This window comes from Rhinolophus ferrumequinum, chromosome 17, assembly GCF_004115265.2.
Source record: "Rhinolophus ferrumequinum isolate MPI-CBG mRhiFer1 chromosome 17, mRhiFer1_v1.p, whole genome shotgun sequence".
Taxonomy (NCBI): Eukaryota; Metazoa; Chordata; class Mammalia; order Chiroptera; family Rhinolophidae; genus Rhinolophus; species Rhinolophus ferrumequinum.
In genome coordinates this window covers 57,974,306-57,997,355 of record NC_046300.1, presented here as the reverse complement: position 1 = coordinate 57,997,355, position 23,050 = coordinate 57,974,306, and the positions used below count along the sequence as shown (strand labels likewise).

At 42.0% G+C, this 23,050-nt stretch overlaps 1 protein-coding gene across 6 annotated transcripts in view; it reads right to left on the bottom strand.

The window, feature by feature from the left end:
- The window catches only part of ATXN7 (ataxin 7), a 122,682-nt gene that overhangs the window by 26,038 nt on the left and 73,594 nt on the right, over positions 1-23,050 (bottom strand). For 3 of the 6 annotated variants that reach the window (XM_033132241.1, XM_033132243.1, XM_033132244.1), the window contains one exon: positions 18,719-18,823. The exons of 1 other annotated variant lie outside the window; for it this stretch is intronic. In XM_033132241.1, coding sequence (XP_032988132.1) covers positions 18,719-18,823 — 105 coding nt within the window. Of the gene's footprint in view, positions 1-3,512; positions 3,685-18,718; positions 18,824-23,050 lie in introns of those variants that run through there. 2 more of the 6 variants (XM_033132245.1, XM_033132246.1) reach the window with 2 other exon arrangements.

The following is a 23,050-nucleotide window of genomic DNA, read 5'->3' as shown; positions in this document are numbered from 1 at the left end:
TTTCTGAAAGTGCTCGTGTCTGCCGGCAAAGGTGGTCCCACTGCACTCCTTGTTGTCACATACTTCTTTAAGCCCCAAATCTGTTTTTGTTTTGATTCAAGTTCTTTAGGGTCCTCGGGCACTTGCTTAATAGTCTAATACTAAAAAGGAAGCAAATCGGTAGGACTGTTCCTGGAACATTAAAATCTTAAGTTGGGGAATCCAGAGCTGTACTCTGACACGAGCGCCCAAGGACAATGGGCCACAGTTGGAGCTGGAGGCAGCTTCAGAGCGTGCCCAGGTGGGTACAAACTGGCACTGGAGAACAGTGAGGGAGAAAAAGTCTTCGGCACAAAGCACCGGGCATCTTTCCACTGGAGAGATTTAACTGAAAAGGATGATTTCAACACTGGCTGCCCTAACAAATTAGTCTCCAACTGTGACTTCTGCCAAATGCCTTTCTCCTCCCCCTAATGCAGAGGTGCTTTAAAATTAAAACATAAGGGGAAAGTGCAGAAAGAGAGTCATTTACAGCACTCAGGCCACTTGAAACAACTTTTCGCCAAAGGTTTATAATCAAATTATCAAGCTCTTTAAGTGAGTGCTTTATGATGGGAATAAAAGCGCCACTCTTGGCATTTCCACATCTCCAGGCAGGGTGCACACTGCAGCACCCCCACTCACACTGGCTGCATGAAAGAGCAGATCACAAAGGGCAGATTACAAGGGAGAAAGACTCCAGTGGGGGAAGGGACAGGCGTGAATGGATTGTAAATAACGTTGCTAAGAAAGGAGCAGAAATATGGCAGCCTCAAATAATGTTGCCAGGACTTCCCATGGGACTGTTCTTTCTGGACTTTGCTTTCAAGTATGTGAGAAATATGAAAAACTTAATGACTATCTAGGGATACCCCTCCCCCACCATCTTAACTTGTAGCTCTTGGCAAACATTTAAAAAATGTTTTAAAATAGTTTAAAAATCCAAATAGTTTATTAAAGAAGATGAAATGATGGCGAAAAAACGGGGTACTTAATGGTGTAACATTTGATCACCTCAGTTGTGAGTATAACATCATTTCTTCATAATCATGGTCAAAAGATAGCTTGTTTTAAGGAAAACTGAATGGTCTAGGCAACCACTTCATTCCCTTAAGGTGGCCCCTTCCTCTGCTCCGGCAGCCCTGGCCAAGGTGCAGACTGCACGGAGGCTTGTCACCAGGGTCTCAGACAGACAGACAGACAGACAGACACACACACACACACACACACGTTCGCGGATGCCTTGAGTAAAACACAACCACCTCAATGTGCTTCTACGATCCCCGGAATGGTGCCACCTTTGTGACCTTACTGTCACTGTTTCTGACTACAGGATATCCTGAAATGCACGCCATGCTGGCTGCCACTTCTATTTTGCTAACAGTCCTAAGGACCTCTCCCTGCTGTCTTCAGGAAGCATACTGTCCTCAGGAAGCATACTGTTACCAAATGATCCCGACAGAATATAGCAAGCAATCACCTGCCTGGAAACAAGCAGGATTTCGCCGTCCGAGTGACGACGCACAGCATTTCCGAAAATCTGCTCCCATCTCCCTCCCACCCTGTCATTGACTTGAAATGTCTGTATTTCTCAGATATCAACAGGTGAGAAGAAAAAACAGTCCGAACCAAAACTCCGCAAGTTTCCAGGTGCTTTTTGATTTAATCCTTCATCTGTTAGGGAAAAACAAAGCACCCTACAAATTCAGTGATCCATCACTGTAAGTTCAGCCTCGCAGTTTGTTAGACCATGCGCAGTTCAAGCATCAACAGACACAATTCCTACATGAGCACGTCTGTAGCCATATTTTGGGTCTGGGTCACAGTGTTTCCCCAAATGAAAGACACAAGACTATCATCAAAGTGCAAAAAGAGAATTAAGAAAAACAATGTGTCTTTACTACTCCAATCCAGTTTTCACACACACAGACCAGGGAAGAGAGGATTATAGGAACCCGGTAAAACTCAAATTAGAGGAGTCCTCTTTTTGTTTGTTTGCTTGTTTTGAGTGAAAACTTCTGTGCGGGAATCCCCACAGGGAGCACTGTCTTCCAGGCAAAGAGGGAGCAGCAGTAAGTCCAGGGTGAACGGAGTGTCACCACCACCTGCTGCAAAGTGCTGCGCTCAAGTCTGCAAGGCACAGCGTCACTGCTACACTACGTCCCACTGGTTTTCTATCCTTTTTATTTTATTTTATTCTGGGTGGGGGTGAGAGTGGAGAGAAGACCATGAACATGGGAATAACAAAACCCTCAAACTCAGAACAATCCAGAAAACCTCCTTCGTTAGGCACTCTGTTAGTAAGGAATGGGTGATTCATTACTTAACAATGGCACTGTTTTCAATGAGTTTGCAGCACGTGTTTATTTCTTCTGAAGAGAGAAATAGTATCTGCCCCACCTATAGGCTAGGGCTGTCAACTAATAAACACCAAAAGAAATATTCAAAAACGAAACCAGGAACGGCAAAACTAAAACTGCCTCACGAGAGACAAGAACTTTTAGAAAAATCAATTTTAGGGAATTAACAGCCACTTGGTTTAAGGTTTAAGATTTGTTTGTACTTAAAGTCCTTCAAAAGGGTAGCTAAATTTCAACCTCAATTAAACCCATCCGGGTCATTGCAGAAGGCATGAAATTTGAAGCCAGTGAAAAGTAAAGAACTCAACTGTCACCTCCCTTCCTGCTTGCAGACAGAGGCAGAGATAATTAGTGTAACTCTGAGAACAGCTTCACAACCCACTCAGCTTAGCTGTACTGGCTACCTTAATAACAACTGAAAAAAGCGTCTTTTCTGGCAGTCAGTCAGTAATTACATTGTTATACACTCAATTGAAGAAGTTACTGAATGACTTCCCAGGGTTACTGTTTGTATTTTGAAGTTGTTTTCCCTCTTGCCAGAGTTCTGTTTGAAACTGTGCTGTGGATTTGAAGTATCTGACAAAATAGCTTTCAGACACATTCTTACAGGAAACACTGTGAACCGGCTGTCATGAAACCTCACTTACCACAAGTGAGATACAAAACAAACAGTTAAAGCATGTTACAACGTTCCTCCATTTTTAGAGAGCGACGTAACCAATGTTCTCCCTGTTTTGAGATCCGGGAACTGTTTGGTGCAAACCGCAGCATTTTGTTGGAGTTAATAGCAAACTCAACTCCTGTCTGCATTTTGAACTTTGGCCAGATTACTTCAATGACATTTCAGAATGGCTCCTGTGGACGGCTTGCAGCAGCTAATCTCTCTGGTTGCGATCACCCGCTCTGATCACTAGCTCTGCAGAGCTCACGCTCTCCACCACTTCAGCAGCTTACGGCTCCGGGCCTGCTGGCAGGACAGGACAAATGATAGCAGGAAACAGGCCTGCACGAACTCTTCCGACTCTGCTTGGCTCTATGTAGTGTTACCAAAGAACTAACCCCCCTCCTGCAAGCTCATCCAGAACTGGGCCCCGAGCCAAGACCAGCCTCTGAAAACTGTCTCAGAAAACTTACCTAGTGGAGCTTTCAGCCCTGGTGCGGAGGAAGGGCTATTCTGGAGACGCTTCTTGTTACCTTCCATTCACATAATTTGGTTGTGCTTCATTGCACACTCGCTACTGCAGGCTTACATCATGAGTTGGGTCAGCCCACCAACTCCAAATATGCTCCATGTTTGGTCTTATGTAACATTTGCTACTACTGTAAAAAGCACTTGAATTACAAAGGTCCTGGCAGATCAACAGAAAACAAGGGGTGGAGTCTAATTTGATCTAATACGGTCATACAAGGCATCCTGGCTGGTGTAAATTAATCCTTCTCTTTGAAAGGCAACTTGCCAAAACTGGAGATGAAATTTATAAATTAAACCTGCTAAATGTGAATTATTCACACCCTGGTTTTTCTAAATACCTTCAAACAGACACTGTCACTACCAGGTATATTAGAAAATTTACATGATTCATTATAGAATCTAGGTTTTATGCCTCGACAGACCTAGAAGTTTTAAAGTTATACATTTCTATAAATATCAACAAGACTTTCCCCACATTTTACTTCCTCATGATCTATATTTTTAAAAAATAAAGGTTTGTTACAAGTGAGCACACTTTTCTTCCTAAATCTGGTAACAAAAATCTTAACTTATTTTCTGTGCATATTTGTAAAATATGTCTAACTTCAGAAGAATATACACCTGACTGTCCAGAGTTTTAATCACTGGATGTCTGACTAAAGCATGGTACTTTTTATACTAGGAATCCAAAAACTTCTCTAAGTGGCTCTTTATAAACAGTGCCTTCCTGGTTTAGCTGTTTCTATCCCGTATCTCTACCCCCCTCTTGTCAATCACCAAATCTTACTGTCAAACACACACTGATAAAAAACGGCCAACTGATCTGACTGTTAGAATAAAGGCTGCGCACGTAAACACACTCAGATGCCCTGATAGCTCAGAATGAACAGTTGTAAATGTCCAAGAGGTGGGCGTGGGGGGAGTTCCTCCACAGACTCCCAGCACCCCATGCAGAACATTTGGCAAAAAGTTATGAATTACACGTGTGGAAAGATGTGGCCTGGAAGGGATGGAAAAGTTGTGGGCCATAGGAAATGGCTTCTATTAGACCACACACAAATGCTAAATTTATTCTAAAACAAAAGAACAGTAGCCACACTGCTTTATTTTCCCAGCAAGCATTCAGATCCTAACCATGGCAGCAGTATTAAGATCTAGAGGGTTTTCTGAAACCTACGCTTTCTTTTCCTTTTCAAATTTCTTACAGTCACATGCAGACAAAACTATGGTGGTCCTTAAAAGACAGCAGAAGAACACAAAGAAAGAGACATTAGCGGGCCTTAGAAGGACAGGATGAGCGAATTTCAAAAGTTAATTAGCAAAAACAAGAATTTTAGGTTAATTCACTGAAAGTTTTCTTAAGCTAGCAGAAAGTAAACACAATCCAACTGCCTGGTTGCCACAGGCCTGAGCACCGCTCATGGCGCCCAGCCGCCCGGGGCCCCCGGAGGTGTCCCCTGAATGCCAGGTCCTCCACTGCAGGACAGAACTGGGGCGAGGGGCTCTTCCTCAGGTGCGGTGTCACCGCACACCACTGCAGCCACCACACTGGACATCGACCTCCTCACCGGTCTCCCAGCACAAACGCTTGCCTTTCCAGTGTTCCCTTTTGTAGATGGTGGATGTGCAAGTGGGGAAAACAACTGTTACGAAAACCAGCCAATCCGTGACAGTTCTGCAGACTGTCTTTCTGCAACCCTCATGAAAACCAGGGTAAATTTCAGCAAATGTTCTTGAATGCCACAAACACATGTCTACATTTAATTTCATATATAAACAACTTAAATTTATTTTTAAGGTGTACATCAAAAAGGGATGAATGACAGTGTAAGCCAGGAAAATATGTGTAATTTTGTACAATATACGCAAATACACAAAAACTGGGCATAAACTCAAATTAAACTTTTAATGTTTAAACACATATAGCTCTGTTCTCTTTGAAAAGCACCATTATTATTTTCTTCAAACCATTTCCCAATATCCTATCCAAATAAAGTTTATACTGATATTAAATCCCCCAATGGTGGCTCAGATTTAAGTGTCTAGGTCTGGGGACATACTCACATTTCTTTTTTCTTATGAAAAAAATAGACGCCAGACTACAAAGACTACAGAGTAAAATACCATTTTGATAGAATAACATCCATGCCTTACAGACCAAAAATTATAGGTATTGGCTGTGGTGTGGATGGTGTGCACTCATCAATTTTACTCTGGTTGCACAACAGGAGGCCTGATCTGACACAAATCCTTCTGTGAATGAGCCGGCGCAGAGGACGAGCGGTGAAGCCCGAGCAAGGAGGGGCAGCTGCCCCTGGTCTCGGCACTTTCAGTGGTGCAGCCGCGGGCAGAAGAGTCCTGGCTCTCAGGTCTGTGTGCCCCTCTCAGAAGCCTAATTCTGCTCCCTCCTCCAGGGCTGCGGAGGAGCAAACGAGCTAACACCTTTAATGCGGCGCCTAGCACATCTCCAATGCTCGACAGATGTTAGCTATTATGATTAGAAACAAGGAGAAACTGGACATCATCTGAAGAAAGGAAGAGTATGAGAAGGACAGAGGTTTTGATTATAGGAATTAGTGAAGTCGCCAACAAATCATGGGATTTCCTAAATGAAATCCCTGAGAAGCCAGCAGAGGTGTCTGTCGTGGGTGTTCTGCAGGGCACCCAACAAGCCCTTGGCAGTTGGAAGCACTTGGAAGTGCTGTGTTCCTGTCACTGGCAGTTGGCAGCCAGTTCTCCAGTTTACAGAGCACAAGTCTCCATCCACTAAACCCACTTCACTGTCTCAGCAGGCCGGACGAGTTATAATTGGCCTTAATTGGCACTTACAGGAGTTTTAACGTTCCCTACCTGCTGCCAAGGAGCACTTGAAAGGGGGAGAAAGTATTTTCAAACTTAGAAATACCAAGCAATTCATTCAGCTGTGGGCCTGGAAGCTTGCTATCCAGAATCAGATTAGCTTCACCAAGAAATGTTGCTATATTACCCAGTGCTCATTAGGTACTCAGGCCGGATTAGGAGAGGTGGGAGATGGAGTTTAAATGAGGGTAATTCACCTTGGGAGCTAATGCCACTGGCTGCCACCATCTCCTTCAGGGCTCAGCCACACTTCACGTCTGTGTCCCTTTGCAGCTGTCCCATGTGCTCGAAGGCAGGCAAATAAAGTATAACCTCATGGCCTGATTTACACGGGCTTCGTGTTAACCCCAGTCTCACTTCAGCCCTGTTAGTATCTGATACACAAAGTGAGCACTGTTAAAAGCAATCAAAAGTAAAACTGACAGTATGTTGTTTTTCACTGGCCCTGCAATTAATCTCACCAAAAACTGTTCTCCTGTAGGAGACTACACATGCTGCCTAACAGAGAGGAATCCAGCCTAACAGAACTAGATGTCTTCCCCTGAGGTAAATTCTATACAGAATGAACAGAAATTTTCCATATTATAGGAAGATTGCCTGTTATTGTTTAAATGGAAATTTAAAAAAAATTATCACTCATTTTGAAAGATCTCTTTGCCTCACATCACGAATATTACTAAAACTCAGAAGATACATACCACTGTGGTAGTAAAAAAGTGTACAATTGTTAGAGAAATTTACTTCAAAATCAAATTACAATTAATCAGCCTCTTAAAATAATGTTAAGAGGCTTTAGAAAAAGAAAGTTTACAAAAATAAAACACCTATTCCTGGTGGCAATACTTGCATACAATTCTAGTAGAGCTAAAGTATTACAGTCTTTTTTGGAAACAAACTAGTAGCAGCTATTAACAGTGCAAATAAACACCCTTTCTGAGACTCTATTCCATAGAAGCAAAACCACCAATAGTTAAGGACATATGTAGCAGGGTGGATTCTGTTACTTTGGTCAGAGGCAAAAAGCAGGAACAAAGTTAATACCCACAGACAGAGGGCCTGGCTACTGCACAGCCACACCTTAGACAGTGAGCTGTCATTAAAAAAGGGGATTAGTGTTATGTTGGGATATGAATGGATTCCCAGGTAGTACTGTCGAGTAGAAAACAAGTGTGCATAACATGACCCATTTTTTGTAAAACTAGTGCCTGCTAGTAAAACATGGGATTATATGTGCCTGTATAAAGTTATGAGCATGAGAAAAAAATAAAGAAGGATGTATAATACTAAGTTATATACCAAGTTACATCGATGGCTTACAGAGCAAAAAGGACTTTTAAGGTGAAGAGGGTGGGGAGCCAGAAAGAGTCAATGAAATAGGAAAAAAGAAGGCTAACTGAAAATAGCATGTTTGAGATTATTACATTTGTGTATCTATGTAAAAATATATGATGTGTATATATATATATTTCATATATTCATGTCAATCAAAAAGTCCATAGAGAAACTGTTTTAACAAGTTTTTGTTACAAAAAATGTACTATAAAGTCAGTAGAAAAAAAATTTAAACAATATGAAATCCTGGTATTACAGCAAACAAGTTATCCTGACTGTGTCACCCATTTCATTTGTTTGGCTAGGCAGACTGAGATTCAAGTAGCACAACTGAGCACAGTAAGAATCACACAGAAAGGCCTACTGGCCACTCAGGAGAAACAACGTCTTCACTTTCAAAAGCTCACTACAAATCTTGTATTAAGAATTCTAATTCTGTGCTTTAAAACATCAAGCACAAGAAGCAATGAAACAAATTTCAGTTCAGAGTTTATTTTTGACCCTGGGAAACCACAAATCAAGAACTCTATCATATGTGGTTAGGGGTTTACTGTTTGTATTTTAACTTATTTTACCTAGGTAAATTACCTTCCCTGATCTTTCCCTCTCTTTTTTTTTTTTTTTTTAACTTTCAAACACACAAGAGGAGAAGATATAAAATTTCTTTGAAGTTCAATTTGAAAACTCTTGTCTTAAAAACAAGAGGTAGAAGTAAACCTAAGACTGGGATTTTTAGATACACAACGTGGCCACTGCCCTCTTGCCCCAAACCAGTTTGTTTCATGGGCTTGGACTAGAACATGCATGGGAGGAATTATCCCAGCCAGGTACATAGTAGGCGCTACAGCATAAGGAAGTGATAAAAACTCCCTCTTCTGGTCACATGTAAGACCACAGCTTAACAGGGTTGAAACAGCTGGTGTGTGTATCTTAACTAGTCAACATACATATTAGTCTTGTGAAACGATTGTCAAGAAAAACATCTTTTAGAAAATACAACTAAAATATGGATTTATATCCTAAAATGTCCCCTTTAAAATGTGAAGCACAGCTATCCTAACAATTTCTATATGTAGCAGACAAGTCAAGAGTAGCACTGGAGAATATTAATAGTTTCTTGATTGATTGATGGTGCTAGAAACCCACATGTTCACTGTCTCATTCTCATGACACAGACCAGAAGAGTTAAAGCAGTTCATCATATCACAGCAGCACCACCCTGCAGGGCCGCTATGACCAGCCTCCCTGAGAGAACCAATACGCTGAAGTACGACAGGCATTCCCAAAGAATGGTCTTTAAAGCATTGCCTGGAATAATGTACTGAAAATGGAAATGCCTGTCAATAGGGAACTGATTAAATACATTAAGAAGTGGACTTACAGGCAGTCTTCAGAAAGAAGAAAATAGAGCAACATGCATTAACCTGGAAAAAATAGGTTATTAAGTTTAAAAAGTAGATTTATAACAAATCTAATTTTTCGTGTGTGAGAAGTATGCAGCCAAATATTGTTTTGCCCAGGGTCTAGAAACCTTCCAAGGATAAATGCCAAACTGCTTTATTTATTCTGACTGAGAATAGGTAACATAAAGAAGCTTTATTTATTCTGATTGCATATTTATCCTTTTGTTGGTTAATTTTTTTTACAATGTATATTATTATGCTAATAATGAAAAAAAATCAAAATACATGTGTTTTTTGATCAATAAGTTTCTGTTACCCAAATGAGAGTATGAGAAGTCCCAGAAACGTGTACATATCCTCTTTTGTTTTCTGACTTGTATGACTCAATTACTGTTCCACTACAAAACAAGAAAAGATGCTTCCGTGCTCAAATGGTCCAGCGACCCAGCCTGCCGGCACGGCCGCGTCCCGGTTGCTCCGTGCCGGCCCCTTTCCCTAACCCCACCTGCAGCCCTCTCCTGCACAGTGCTCTGCCACCTCCTCACTGGCCTTTCTGCCCAACCCGTTTCCACCTCAGGATCTTTGTATTTTCTGTTTCCTCTGGAACACTGGTCCTCCAGACCTTCAAACAGCTGGCTCTTTTTCATCACTGAGCTTAAATATCAACTTCTCAGAGAGGCTTTCTTTGACTACCCTTATCTAAAATGTCTTGCCTTGATCATTCTTTCTCACATTATTCCTAGCATTTATCACTAAGTGAAATAATCTTATTTTACTTGCTTTTTGTCCTTCTCACTTCACCCTCCCTAAACAGAATATAAGCTGCATGGAATCAAAGACATTGCTTTTCTAGTTCAGTGGAGAACAATGCCTAGAGTAGACAGGAGGTACTCAATAAATACTTGTTAAATACATGGATAATATCATTGCCTGTTTATTTTTTTAAAACAACTTCAAGACACAGACATTAAAAAAGGCACAAATTTTGTAACAGAATAAAATAATCAGTCTTTCTGACTCCATCTTGCTGGAGCCTGCCCAGTTCCTATAACATGTCGGTTAGCCAACTTTTGCTTAGTCCTGCACATAGGTATGCTAATCATGAAAGTAATCTAACCTGTAGCCTAGGAATTACTGAAACAACCTCCTGCTTGAAACTACCTCCCCAAGGGGATAAAGAAGGTATGTACACAAATAATGGTTGTTTATCAAAAGATTTACGGGAACCTCGTGACTGGGATCACAGCAACCAGAGTCTGTTGACCAAAAGCAAAGAAGTTTCACCATCCCCTTTGGACCCTTGCTGACGTCCAGATGTCTGCGGTCAACAATCACCTACTGACCTGAAACCCCTCCCATTTCCCCCTTTCCCTGACATGAAAGAAGCCTGAATTCTGTACTTTCTCAAGATGGTTATTTAGGATGCTAGTCTGCCATCTTCTTGGCATGCTATCTTTCCAAATAAAGTCTCTTTCCTTGCCCCAACTCCCTGTCACTTGACTTACTGGCTGTTGTGCTGCAAGTTCGAGCTTTCACTTGATTAGAATTTCAGTGTGAGGAAAAAAAAAAAATCAATACATTTTATAACTAGAAATTAAAATGTTGTTCCTACAAATGGCATAAATATAGCACCATTTTAAAGATATCTGCTGATTATATAACTAAGGAGACAACATGAGGTGTAATAGAAAAACACAGTGAATGTTTAAATTAAAAACATTTATTACAGTAAAAGACACATTGCCATTGATCCCCCTCAAAATACTCCCCCTCTCTTTGAACACACTCATCCCATTGTTCTTGCCACTTTCTGAAGCAGTTCCGGAAGTTCTCTTTCATCAGTGTCTTTAGTTGCGCTGTCACGGCTGCCTCGATGTCCTGAATCGATTCAAAACGTTGACCGCTTATGGTCATTTTGACTTTGGGGAAGAGCCAGAAGTCGCATGGTGCCAGGTCCAGTGAATAAGGTGAATGCTTTCATTTGACAGAAACTGCTGTACCAGAAGCGACATGTGACACGGAGCCTTTCCGTTGTGATCACAAAATATGGTGTATGCTGTTGCTGAGTGCAATCCAACAGAAAGGCAGGGATCTTCAATACTGAAAGCAGTGCATCGAAACTTAGTAACACTGTGTGACAAGTTTCAACTTGTTCAATGCAGTCAGTCGGGTGTGAGCTACGGTTGTGAGAGGGTGTGTTTTAAAGCGTGCCGTAAATCATCCTCCATCATGACAACACTCTGTGTCACACATCGCTGCTGATATATGGCAATTTCTGTCAAATAAAAACATTACACTGTGTCCTCATGCACCTTATTCACCGGATCTGGCACCATGTGACTTCTGGCTCTTCCCCAAAGTCAAAATGACTCAGGACATGAGGCAGCCACAACAGCACAACTAAAGATACTCATGAAAGAGGACTTCTAGAACTGCTTCAGAAAGTGGTAAGAATGATGGGATGGATAAGTGTGTTTGAAGCGAAGGGGGAGTATTTTGAGAGGGATTAATGGCAATGTGTCTTTTATTATAATAAATTTTTCTTTTATTTAAACATTCACTGTATTGTTTGATCACACCTCATATAAAATTGTGTTAACACTATTTGGCTTCTGGCAAAGAAAAACTGAATTTACTGCATTTGTTTTACATCATCCTATTCAGTGACAAGAAGCTTAGGTCCAATGGTCAACTGGGAATTTTAGAGTGAAACTAATGTCCACCTTGACAGCATTCACGTTTTGATCGCCTGCTCTGGTTAGCTCCCTTCCCTGGCTCAGCCCTCGCCTTCTGGAGAAAGGCCTGGCATGTGTCTCCACAGCAAAAGAGAGAAATATTTTTGGCTCTGAAACAAGTTTCAATCTTTATACTGACTACAGAAATAAATAAGCCAACCAATTCTCTAAAGAAGCTACAAAATGTTATGAGGCTGGAACAAAAAGAGGAGGAGATTAGCTTTGGCTAGCTATGATTTAGGGTTAAATAAAGTAGGAGAACATTCTGAAGAGAAATCCAAGGACTGTGCTAAATCAAATATCTATCTACTATTATTACGTCTTCCAATTATTAAATGTACTCTCTGAGGTAATGGGTTTACAGTGCTAACCCAGCTACTCTAAGCAAACTTAAAATTCTACCTGAGCTAAAACATTTGTCACTAATTAGGGTTTTGGACAGATGGAATTTTTTACATTTTCTCTAGATTTTCTTTTAACTCTACACATCCTTATTATATGCATGAGAAATACCTATGAGTAGTCAGAAAACCTGGTCTGGTACATTTTATCTGTGTGAATGAAATTTATTTTAGGAGTTTGATCTGTAACTGGGAATAAAACCATCCATTCTGTGGATCTCTAAGAACAGGAAATAAGATAATACATGTGAAAGTGTTTGTGAACCATCAAGTGCTATTAAAAATTATCATTAGTCTATGAACTTTTAAATGAATGTCAATCCTAAAAGATTAACTATCACTGAAAGTTTCAAAGTAGAAGAGACTTAGATTATAAAAATCCAGTAGCCAATTTAGCTGGCACACTGGAGAGAAAAAAGAAACATTTTTCCTTATCCCAAAACAAAGTTACTTAGTAGCCAAATAAAATAAGTCGTTCAAAATGCCTGAAGCTGTAACTCCAGGTCCAAGTCAATCAGATGGTAAAAGGGTGAGGGGGTGTGTTTTTATTAAACAGTAAAACCTCTGCTTTGTGATGTAGATTAGCTTAATTATAGGATGGCCACAACTGGTCACAGATATGTGAAATGTGTACAGTGGGAATCACCATTTTTGCCAGAACCAGCCCAGTGGAACGCACAGAGTAAGACTCATTTTGCCTTTACACTGATGTTCTTTGAAACCAATTAATTAGCTCAAGAAAGTATGAGTAATTTCTATTTACTCATCCTTTGTTGAAAATGTCATTTTAAAATAATGCAATATATGTCGGCATCTAAAAGAATCCAAGCCACCTCAGCGCACTTCAAGGAACATTAAGAACAAGCAATGGGCATGGTTGTTAATTTTACAGGATCCGTAATGCCTGCAAGTGGAGAAAGCTACAAGAGCGCAGCAGTGTTTCTGCTAGAGCTACTTTTACAAAGTTATGAAAAACCCCATTTATGATCTCTCCCTCTGTGAGCAGAGGTCTGAGAGCTGCTGCTGTTTTACACTGAGCCCAGACTCACACACCACTGACAGCAGCTGGTAGGGGATCAAGACAAAAAGTCAGCTGATAAATGGCAACGGGTGTTTATCTGGGATCTGTCCCTTTGCAGATCAACCTGAGATTCGAGAATTCTGCTTCCCAGGCATGGTGTTTTCTAGGGCTAGTGTTGGCCGCAGGAGATAGCTCCCCAAACCTCAGAGGACACCAAACCCAACAGCTGGAGCTGGTATTTCCCAAAATGCAGAGTGGCTTCAACCCCCAACATTACTAACATTAAATTGCAAGTGAAAACTTACTCCGCTTCCAAATCTCTTTCAATTCTTCTGATAACATCACACTAGCATGTGGGTAACACCCGCCTAAAATGTGCTGCTCTCCTTTTCAACAAAGGGGGCAGGCTCAGAGCTCAGAGCTGGCACTGGCAAGACCGTCAAGGAAGTTAATCATCTTTTCTCTGTATTTGTTTTTACACTCACCATCTTATGACAAACAACATCAATTTTCCCGCTGATAATTCTAGGAAGATTTTCTTCATAAAAGATTTATTTAAATAGAAGTGGATTGCTTTAAAGAAAAATATTAAGTGGAATTAAGTAAGCAAATCACAAGGATGGAACCCGGCTGATGAGAACTGGGAGAGTGGCGGAGGCCTATGTGGGCAGGAAGCCTTGCTCTGGGACTCGGGGCGGAGCCAAAAGGTGAACAAGTGGGTCAGCCTAACTAATCTGAGGCAAAACACTTCAACAGCTGACATTTGAGCAAGGTTTTAATTAATTATAGGGATTCTACATGTGGCACCTGTCCGAGCTGATTTATTATCACTCATTTATTATGCCAAGCTAAGACCACCCCATGTCTGCATAAGACGGGTATCCTTTGAAGCAAACGCAAAGGACAGCAGCAGCCCAGAGCAGCAGTGCACGATGTAGCTTATCAGGATCACCTGGGAAACGCTCTCCACACAGAACCCGAGAGGCGCCCTGTAAGTCTCCAGCTAGTCCCACCTTCTCAGAGCATAGAAAACATGTAAACAGAACTATACATTATGTGCTCTCCAGTAGCCAGTTTAGGACCAACATATTTACCACGAACTGATCAACTGAGATTCCCAATTAGTTAAACAGCCTCAAAAGAAAGCTGCTTCTGGCCCGAGGAACTTCACCATCTCAGCCCTCCTTTACACTGTAAGTTTTAGAGACAATTAATGTGCCATTTCCGGCACATAATACAAACAACTAAAAAGCCGTTAAAAATAAAACAAAAAACAACCAAGGGCCTCCGTTCATGCCATCTTTGCGAGACTCAATCAAGTTCTGGACGCCACTGTGCACCAGTCACTATGCCAGGCTGCAGGACACAAAGCAGCAGCTCCAGCCAAGAGCGGGGTCTGCCGTGAGCCCAGTGCTTTCGGCCAGCCTGTGGCTCAGAATCAGCCCAGGCAGCAGTTTAGAATGCTGATTCCTGAGTATTAGCCTTGGAGATCGCCAACCCCCTGGTGCAGTAGGAAGGGCCTTAGGAAGCGGCCCACTTAGGAAGCTCCCTTTGATTCAGATGCACAGGAGGTTTGGGATTCACTGAGTCAGGTTACACTTTTAAATCTGAAATTAGTAAGTAACACAGTACTCTTAAAAATACTGAGTAATGAAAGATAAATATGAGGCATGCTGGAGTATTTCAAAACCTTAAAACAACATCAAGAAAGCATGGTATTACTATGCAGTTTCCAAGGAAGAAAGCCAATCTATACTACGAATGCAATCAGACTATGTGAAACTGGAAATGCCAAAATGACACCACTGTCACTCAGCATCCCTGCTCAGATGGAAATCCTGGTTAATCACTAATTCCCAAAAAGGCAGCTCGGCTCGCAAAAAATGTGTACGGCCTCTTCCTGCTCTGCATGATAAGCTGCTCACTAATTCAGAATAATATTACCACCAACATTCACTGGTCTACAAGCCTTCCTGCCACTGTAGCTTCCTTCCCTGATCCTGGCAGCAGTGGTGTTAAAGGAAATGTCTGTTGGGCTTTGTAGCAACTGCTCATTTGTTCACAGAAGTTACAAATGATATCAGAAATACATGAATTCACAGAAGACTGTCCACACATTTTCACCAATTTCATCAAAACATAAGAAAGTAGAAACCTTCCCTTGGCAGGTATGGGTTCTTCCTAATACGGTAATAAACAGACTGCCATGACCACTTGGAAAGATTTTGAATTTGAAGACCTTTCAGTGGTGTTAACTCTGGAAAACCAACAAGTAAGAATGGGCCTTCTGAAATTACAACAAAAAAAGAATGGGTTCCAAAACTCCTTTTTCTTGCCACCACCCAGTCCCTGAAGACGGAGACTGGCAGCGCCGGCAATGGTTCTTGGCCTGTGGACCCTGCCCACCTCTCCCTCCCTCCAGCGGAGTAGGTGTCACTGCAAACCACCGCAGGGCCATCCCAGGGCGCCTCCCTCCACTTCATGCCGTTGCCCCCAAGCCCACATACCTATCCATCTCCAGACCTCTGTGTGCTCCATCAGACTCCTCCTCGGCTGCGGCCTCAGAGATGGAACTCCTTCCAATTTCCCAGCTGAACTTCCCATGTGGCCACCATCTTTCTCCAGGGACTTTCTCTCTCACAACTTTAATACTTCCCTTGCCACTAGAAGGACCAAAGCACCCACCCAGTGGCTTTATCAGTCACATCTCCTGACTAGCCACAGAAGGCATGTGAGTGTGTGAATCTCACATTCACACGTTTGCAGTGACCACAATTCCTTTGTCATTCAACAAGAATCTTACTAAAACACACTGTGTGTACTGGGTACTGGTAGAAAAAGTACCCACCCCTCGCTATATACTGACATTCCAAGGGAGAGACAGAAAGAAAATCATCTCCATAAAGTGTGCTATAACAACTGTGTGAAGTGCTTCTGGGAGAGGAAACCAGGAGGGGACCAAGAGGGCCCCTTTCTCTCAGGAGTCCTGACCGAGGTAACACCTTTGAGCAGGCCTTGACCCAAACTGCAGCGGTTACACGCGTCCCTCTTTCCTCTCACTCCCATTCCACTCTGCCCAGCAATCCTGCAGGACCAAGTCACATCACTCTGGTGCTAAGAATCCGACAATAGGTCTCGCCCGACGCCTCAAGGCCACAGGTGTCCGATGGGCTCCCAGGCTGTCCCAGCTGGGCCCGGGCTGCGTCTGCACAGAGCTTTCCACAGGTGGGTCCATCAGCTCTGGCCAGCGGAGACTCCGTGCCGTCCATTCCAGACAGCCTGCAACTTCCTGCTTCTATACTTGCTCATGTCACCCCAGTTGCCAATCAGGGGCCACAAATATGGCTGTTCAGTATACAAACTGTACAGGTATATGTGGCAGCCCTGCCTACCCCATCATATACTTCCCATTTTAGGGGATTATAGATGATTTTTTTAAGGTATCTTCTGCATTTTCCACAATGAATACATAGTACGTATCCAAAAATTGAGGGTGAAAAATTGCACGTGGGAAAAAGAATCCATTTTACTCTCCAGGGTAGCCTAACATGCAGACTTCTCTGAGTTACCCAACAAGAAACAATTCGTAACACCTCGGACTGTTTTAGGACTTGAGACACATACCTTCTGTACCTACCACTGTGCCTTTCTCTCTCGCACGCCTCTTACGTATTGGACTGAATGAGGAGCCTTAGCCACTGTGTTCCAGTTAGCCGGCACTGGGAAACACACCACAGCAAAGGAAGTCGAGGCTGGAGATCTCGCTCGAGGCAAAGAGCTAATCGGTGGTTCTTACAAGTTTAAATTTAAATCTGGTCTAGTCTGGCTTCATAGTCCTAACTCCCAAACACTTGGCAAGTGACAAAGTGCCTTTGCTGTTCCTAGCCTCTGAGAGTCGTCAGCAGGAAGACAGTATCTTATTATCTTTGCACTCGCTCTCTGTGCCTACCCCAGGGCTTCGCCCAGAAGCAGAAACGCAAAGAACATTCTCATGATTACATAAAAGATTTATTCCTTGGGAAAAAACGGTGGGATGTTGAGTATGACGGCATTCCTCGTGAAACCACCGCGGCCACGGGAGCACGCCCTGTGGGCTGTAGCTTTACGTGTCCCCACGCTGACCCCAGCACTGCTGCCGCAGCTCAGCCTCAGTCTACGCTCATCTCCTCCCTCTGAACTACTGTCCCTGCTTCTATTCCTCTCCCACAACGTATTCTCAGCAAATCAGCCCATGAGCTGGACCTGTTTTACTCCCTTATATAAACCCTCCGAGGTCCCCAGCTGCTGCTTCCTCTGGCCTACAAGGCAGTGTATGATCAGGGTCCCTGCCCAGAAGGCCGGGCTTCTCTGGTCTCTAATTCCTTTCACTAACTACCCTCCACCCACACAGGCCTCTTCCGGTTTGTGCACTGGCTCTTCCCTCTGTATCGAATGCTCTTATTCCAGATCGTCACACGGGTGGCTGTCTTCTCATCACTTAGGGCTCAGGTCACCAGGGTCACCTCCTCAGAGGCTTTGCTTAAACACTATGTACAGAAGGACGCCACGGTTACTCTGTCTCAAGCTTGCATTTGTAGTAGTAAGGAAAACGAAGAAACAACTTGCAGTTATTTAAAAAATGTTTCTAGTTAGTTTTGCCTATCTCTCCAGCTAGATTTTAAACTCCATGGAGGTAGGAATCATACTACAAGGTGGGGATTCAAATACTGCTGAGTAGTTGTTGAACCAAACTAAGTATAAAACTAAGTTTTATAATCAGAATTTTATTTTACATACTTAGGTGGCATTATGACAATGCAAAAGAACCTTATCTGGATCCTTCCATGACTAAACCCCCAGATGACAGGCTTGGAGCCTGAAGCCCAGGGATGGCTCAGGGGCTCGTGACACTCCTGAAGTCACAAGGCCTCATTCTAAGTACATGTATAATTTTGATGGGGAAGATGTCACAGCTTCATCACACTGACAAATTAAAACACCACATCAGGATAGATTGAGAACTACTGAGCTTACAAGTTTCAAAATCACATTTCCTTTAGAAAGCCCATGTCTCCATACGGTGTATGTATTTATAATTTTACCATCCACTAAATTCACAAGCATGGGATCTAGAAGGAAACAAACCTTTTACTATACTGACACAATATTTCAAAGAGACTCTATAAAATACATTTTCCCTGTCTAATTTCAATAAAAATCAGAAAATGCACATCACTTTCAATAAAACTAATAAAATACCCAAGATCTGACAGGCATTAACTCATTCAATGAATTAGAAGGCTTACTTCCTGACAGGGGGTGGGACATCATAACCTACCCAGGCTGTCGCTGCCTTCAGTTTAATCCTGCTTTACCTATTACGCTCTAACAATGATTTTGAAATGATGAAGCACTTACCATAATGTGACTGAAATGCCTGCGGTTTGACAACCTGATTACAGTCGTTACACACCACCAAGTAGAAATCATCGTGGGCTGGACAGAGACCAAATATTGGCATGTCTGCAACAAAGAAAGGGAGTATCACTCACTCATCTGGTTCTGATTAGTATGAAACCATTGGGGTGGCAATACTCTCTAATGGACATGCCTTATGACGAAGTGCACCCGGACACATATCACTTCCAGTTTAAAAGTCATTGATGTGGCACACCATGACTCGTAAGACAGGAATGAAATCAGGCTTACAGAAACACCATTACACAGGGTTAAAATAAAACACACCAAAAATCATGAGTAGGAGGTAAAACTGACAAATCTATTGAAATGCAACAATGAATACATTTGCCCAGTAAAGCAACTTTAGACAAACTCTACCAAGGGTTATGGGGAAGAATTTGCAACCACACAAAATGCTTAGCAATTCACAAAAGCTGTACCATGAAATGGTTTTATTTGTTTAACTATGCATTCTATTCCAGCCATCTGGTCTCTGAGTTCTATGGAACAGTTAAGAAAGGAAGCAAGGTTTCACTGCCGAGTAAAATTGCTGGTTTCATCAGCATATAATACAAAGAAAATTATTTTTATACTCTTCTTTCAGCTCACAACAACCTCTAAGTCCTTTTGCTTACACACTGAAGGCACTGGACAGATGGAACTTCAGTTCCAAACACAGCATTTCATACATTAATTTCAGTTCAGTTACTAGAACAGGGCAAGATACATGCTGGATTTTTTACAGTAAGAAGTTTAAACTTAAGACATAAACGTGAAACTACATTACCTGCAGATACACAAAAGGTGAAAAGAAGTTGATACTAGTAACAAATAGTATACGGTTAAAAAGTTCTAACCCTAAACAACTCATTAACAACAATCTAGGGAACAGAGTTAACAGTTCAGATCCAGAATCTAAATCTCTTAAATATTTCAAAATTGATTACTTTAAGCAAGTATTTTACACTATATGCAATACACTATTTAGAATATATACAATGAATGGTACTTAGCACATTTCAATTAGGCAAATATTTCAGTAGACTAAATGCTAAGTTTAAAGGGGGAAAAGATCTAAAAAGCTGATTAGCATCTGCTTTCGCGTAAAATTTAATTTCACAGTCTCTCAAGTTTGGGTGATCTTGGTGGTTTTTAAGGAAAAAGAAAATGCCCTGAGGAGATGTAAATGGTAGTGATAATCTCTAAAATAAAATTACTGATATATATCTACACATGACTATAGCTCAGATTTTCTTAAACCGTTTTTATTATCCTGAATTGCACAGATAGCTAGGTATAAGCCTGAAATATACCAGGAACCAACATGATTCCGGCATGCAGTAGCTACACGTGCTATTTTCTCATTCTGTCCTCACAACTGCCAAGACAGACATTACAACCCCACTCCAAAGAGAAAGAGTACTTCACCTCTCTGTGAATCAGTTTCTAAGTGAATAGCTGGCATTCAAGTCTGACTCACTGCAATAGCCTGGTTTTGGTCCCTTGAAGAACAGAGGAATATGATTTCTAGAAATTCCTTCCAGATTCCAACTCCAATAATTTGGACTGTCAGGGCTGAACACCTTTGGCTGCATAAACCGATTAGATAACACAGGAAGCTTCTAGTAGACCACTGACTTCTGTGACTAAGCTTAATAATTTAATGAAAAATAAGAGCTAAACAATATGCTATTCTCCTTGAAAGCATGCCCACATTGAGTTAAAAATAGTACATGTGGGAGAAGGGGAAAGGTTATACCCACGCAATGATCAACATGTAATAATAAGCCATTTTCCAAGGCTATATAGTTCCTTGACATGACGTTTCCTTTTTAAAAATAAAAATTCAAAGTAATTTACCTCAAGTTCCATATACCCCTGTGCTAAATGCCTGATACAGGACATAAGGAAAATCCGAATTACAGAAAAGGAATAACATCCATACTTTGTAGCTGAACAGTATGAAATGTCTATAAATATCAAATCAACAGTTTCATTAATGGTATCAGCTCAAGTAGTTTTATTAATTAGACAGTTAAAACAGCATTAAATCATGTGGTCTCAGCTTAGATTTAGGCCTCTGTGATGGATTGGTTTGTGTGGTTTTCCACAGCACTCAATGTCAAACAATGCTGCTTAAAATACATCAGTTTGCCACATACCAGATATCTCTGGGGACTAGACCCCATCCCTTCATTAAATAAGGCAATTAAAAAAAAATTAGAAACTGTATTAGGTTGGTGCAAAAGTAATTGCGGTTTAAACGGTTAAAAATAATTGTAAAAACTGCAATTACTTTTGCACTAACCTAATACCAATCCTCTCAAGTAACAGGAATTCAAATGGCCACAATGATGATTATACAGAAAATTGATTTTTGCTTGGATTTCTCTGATCTTTTTGTTAGCCTCAGGAACATTAATAAAGCCGAGAGGCGGGGAACAGTCTGTAAGGGACCAGAAATCTGTACTCAGTAAAAAGTTCAGTTTCCTCAATAACTTACGGTCATTGCACCTGATGATGACAGTAATGATGACCTTAATGGTAAACGGTGGCATTTATTGAGAGACTACTATGTGCCAGGCCCTGTGCTAAGCGCTTTTTATATGTTTTAATCCTCATTTTACTGATGGACACATGAAACACACTAATATCACCCAGCGAGAAAGCACAACCAGGACTCACTCAGGTTTGCACTACCTGTGAGCTCAGTTCGTAATCTCTGACTAGCACATCACAGCTCCCTACAAAGCCCGCATGTGTGCACACGTGCGTACACACAGAAACCCTGCGGAAAGAAACACGGTACACTCGCATCTCGTTCACACTACCCTATGAAATCAAGTGCCTGTTATGAAAATCTACAGCAACTTTAATTTTAGCTTTCTAAATTCTTTACTTTCAGATATCCATATTTGGAAGTAAGTTAGAGGACACAAAATAATTTAAATAAAATGTCTTCTTCCTGGAAAAAAAAAAGCGCTCTATATCCTTTTTCTGCACTGGGACATTCCAGAGGCCTTAGCAACAGGAACAGAGTGTGGAATGTTGTGGCAACAGAGAAAATGAAATAATTTTTGCGAGAGACAGTATGTATGTTCCTGAGTATTTTTAAAGCATAAATTCACAATCAGCCCATCTACAAATTAACATATGGAACTTGCCCAAATGCAAGGAGGGAAGAGCTTGATTTACAACAGAAAATAAAACAGAGTTGATAAAAATGAGTTCCTACTGAGTTTAAAAAAAAAAGTTTACAAAACACATTTTAATATACAACTTAAATCATTATATACTTCAAAATAATGAGAAGTTTTAAAGTTGTACTTGAGACCATGGACGCTGCACTAATTTGTAAGAATAGACTTTATTGAGTGGAAGCCCTAAATCTTTCTCAGGATCCAGGTGCCCCAACCTCCAATCAGCGAGTGGCCCAGCACCACATGCAGGCCATCGGGTACTCTGGAGACCCCACGCCAGCACAGGGCTTAGGCACACGGACACGTGAGCACATGTGCGGAACCCCCACAGTCACCTGCAGAATGAACGCACTCTTCCCCCAGTCAGACCCTCAACAGGAGCAAACGCATCCCCATGCTGAGACCTGCGCCATCACTGAAACCTGAGTATGTAGCACCCTGACCGTCTCCCTTCTCCCATGCTCCCAGAATTCTACATGCCAACGACTCCCACAGCTCTGTCTCTATCCCAGGCGGCTCCCAAGCTCTGTCTAGACTCACACTATCCAACTGCCTATTAAACATTGCATCTGGATGTCTTCTACACCTCTCAGAGGGAACAAGCATGTCCAAGAAAACTTCACTTTCGACCCTGCCCTGTTCCCCACCCCCAAAAACCCTCCCCACTTTGGGTAAGTGGCACTATTCATCCCCCCAACTGCTCAAGCTAAAAACCCAGACGTCACCTATGACTGCTCTTTGCCACACCACATCTGGGCAGCAGCAGGTCCGGTCGGCTCTACACTAAAACCGCTGTCCGCTTCTCTACATTGGCGAGGCCACCGCTGTAGAGTCTGCTAACAGCACCTTTCCGATGGACCGGGGAAGACGTCTCCCAGGTGGTCTACAATCCCTTCCACGAAGCCACCAAGGTGGGCCTTGGACATCCTCCAACAGATCATGTCACTACCCTTAAAATGTCTCCGGTGGCTTCCCCACTCTCGGAATAAAATCCCAACCCTTTCCACAGCCCCCACGGCCCTGGCAGCTGTTTGTCCACCTCCCTGTCACACTGTTCCCTCATCCCCGCTCCTCTCTCTTTGGCTCCGTC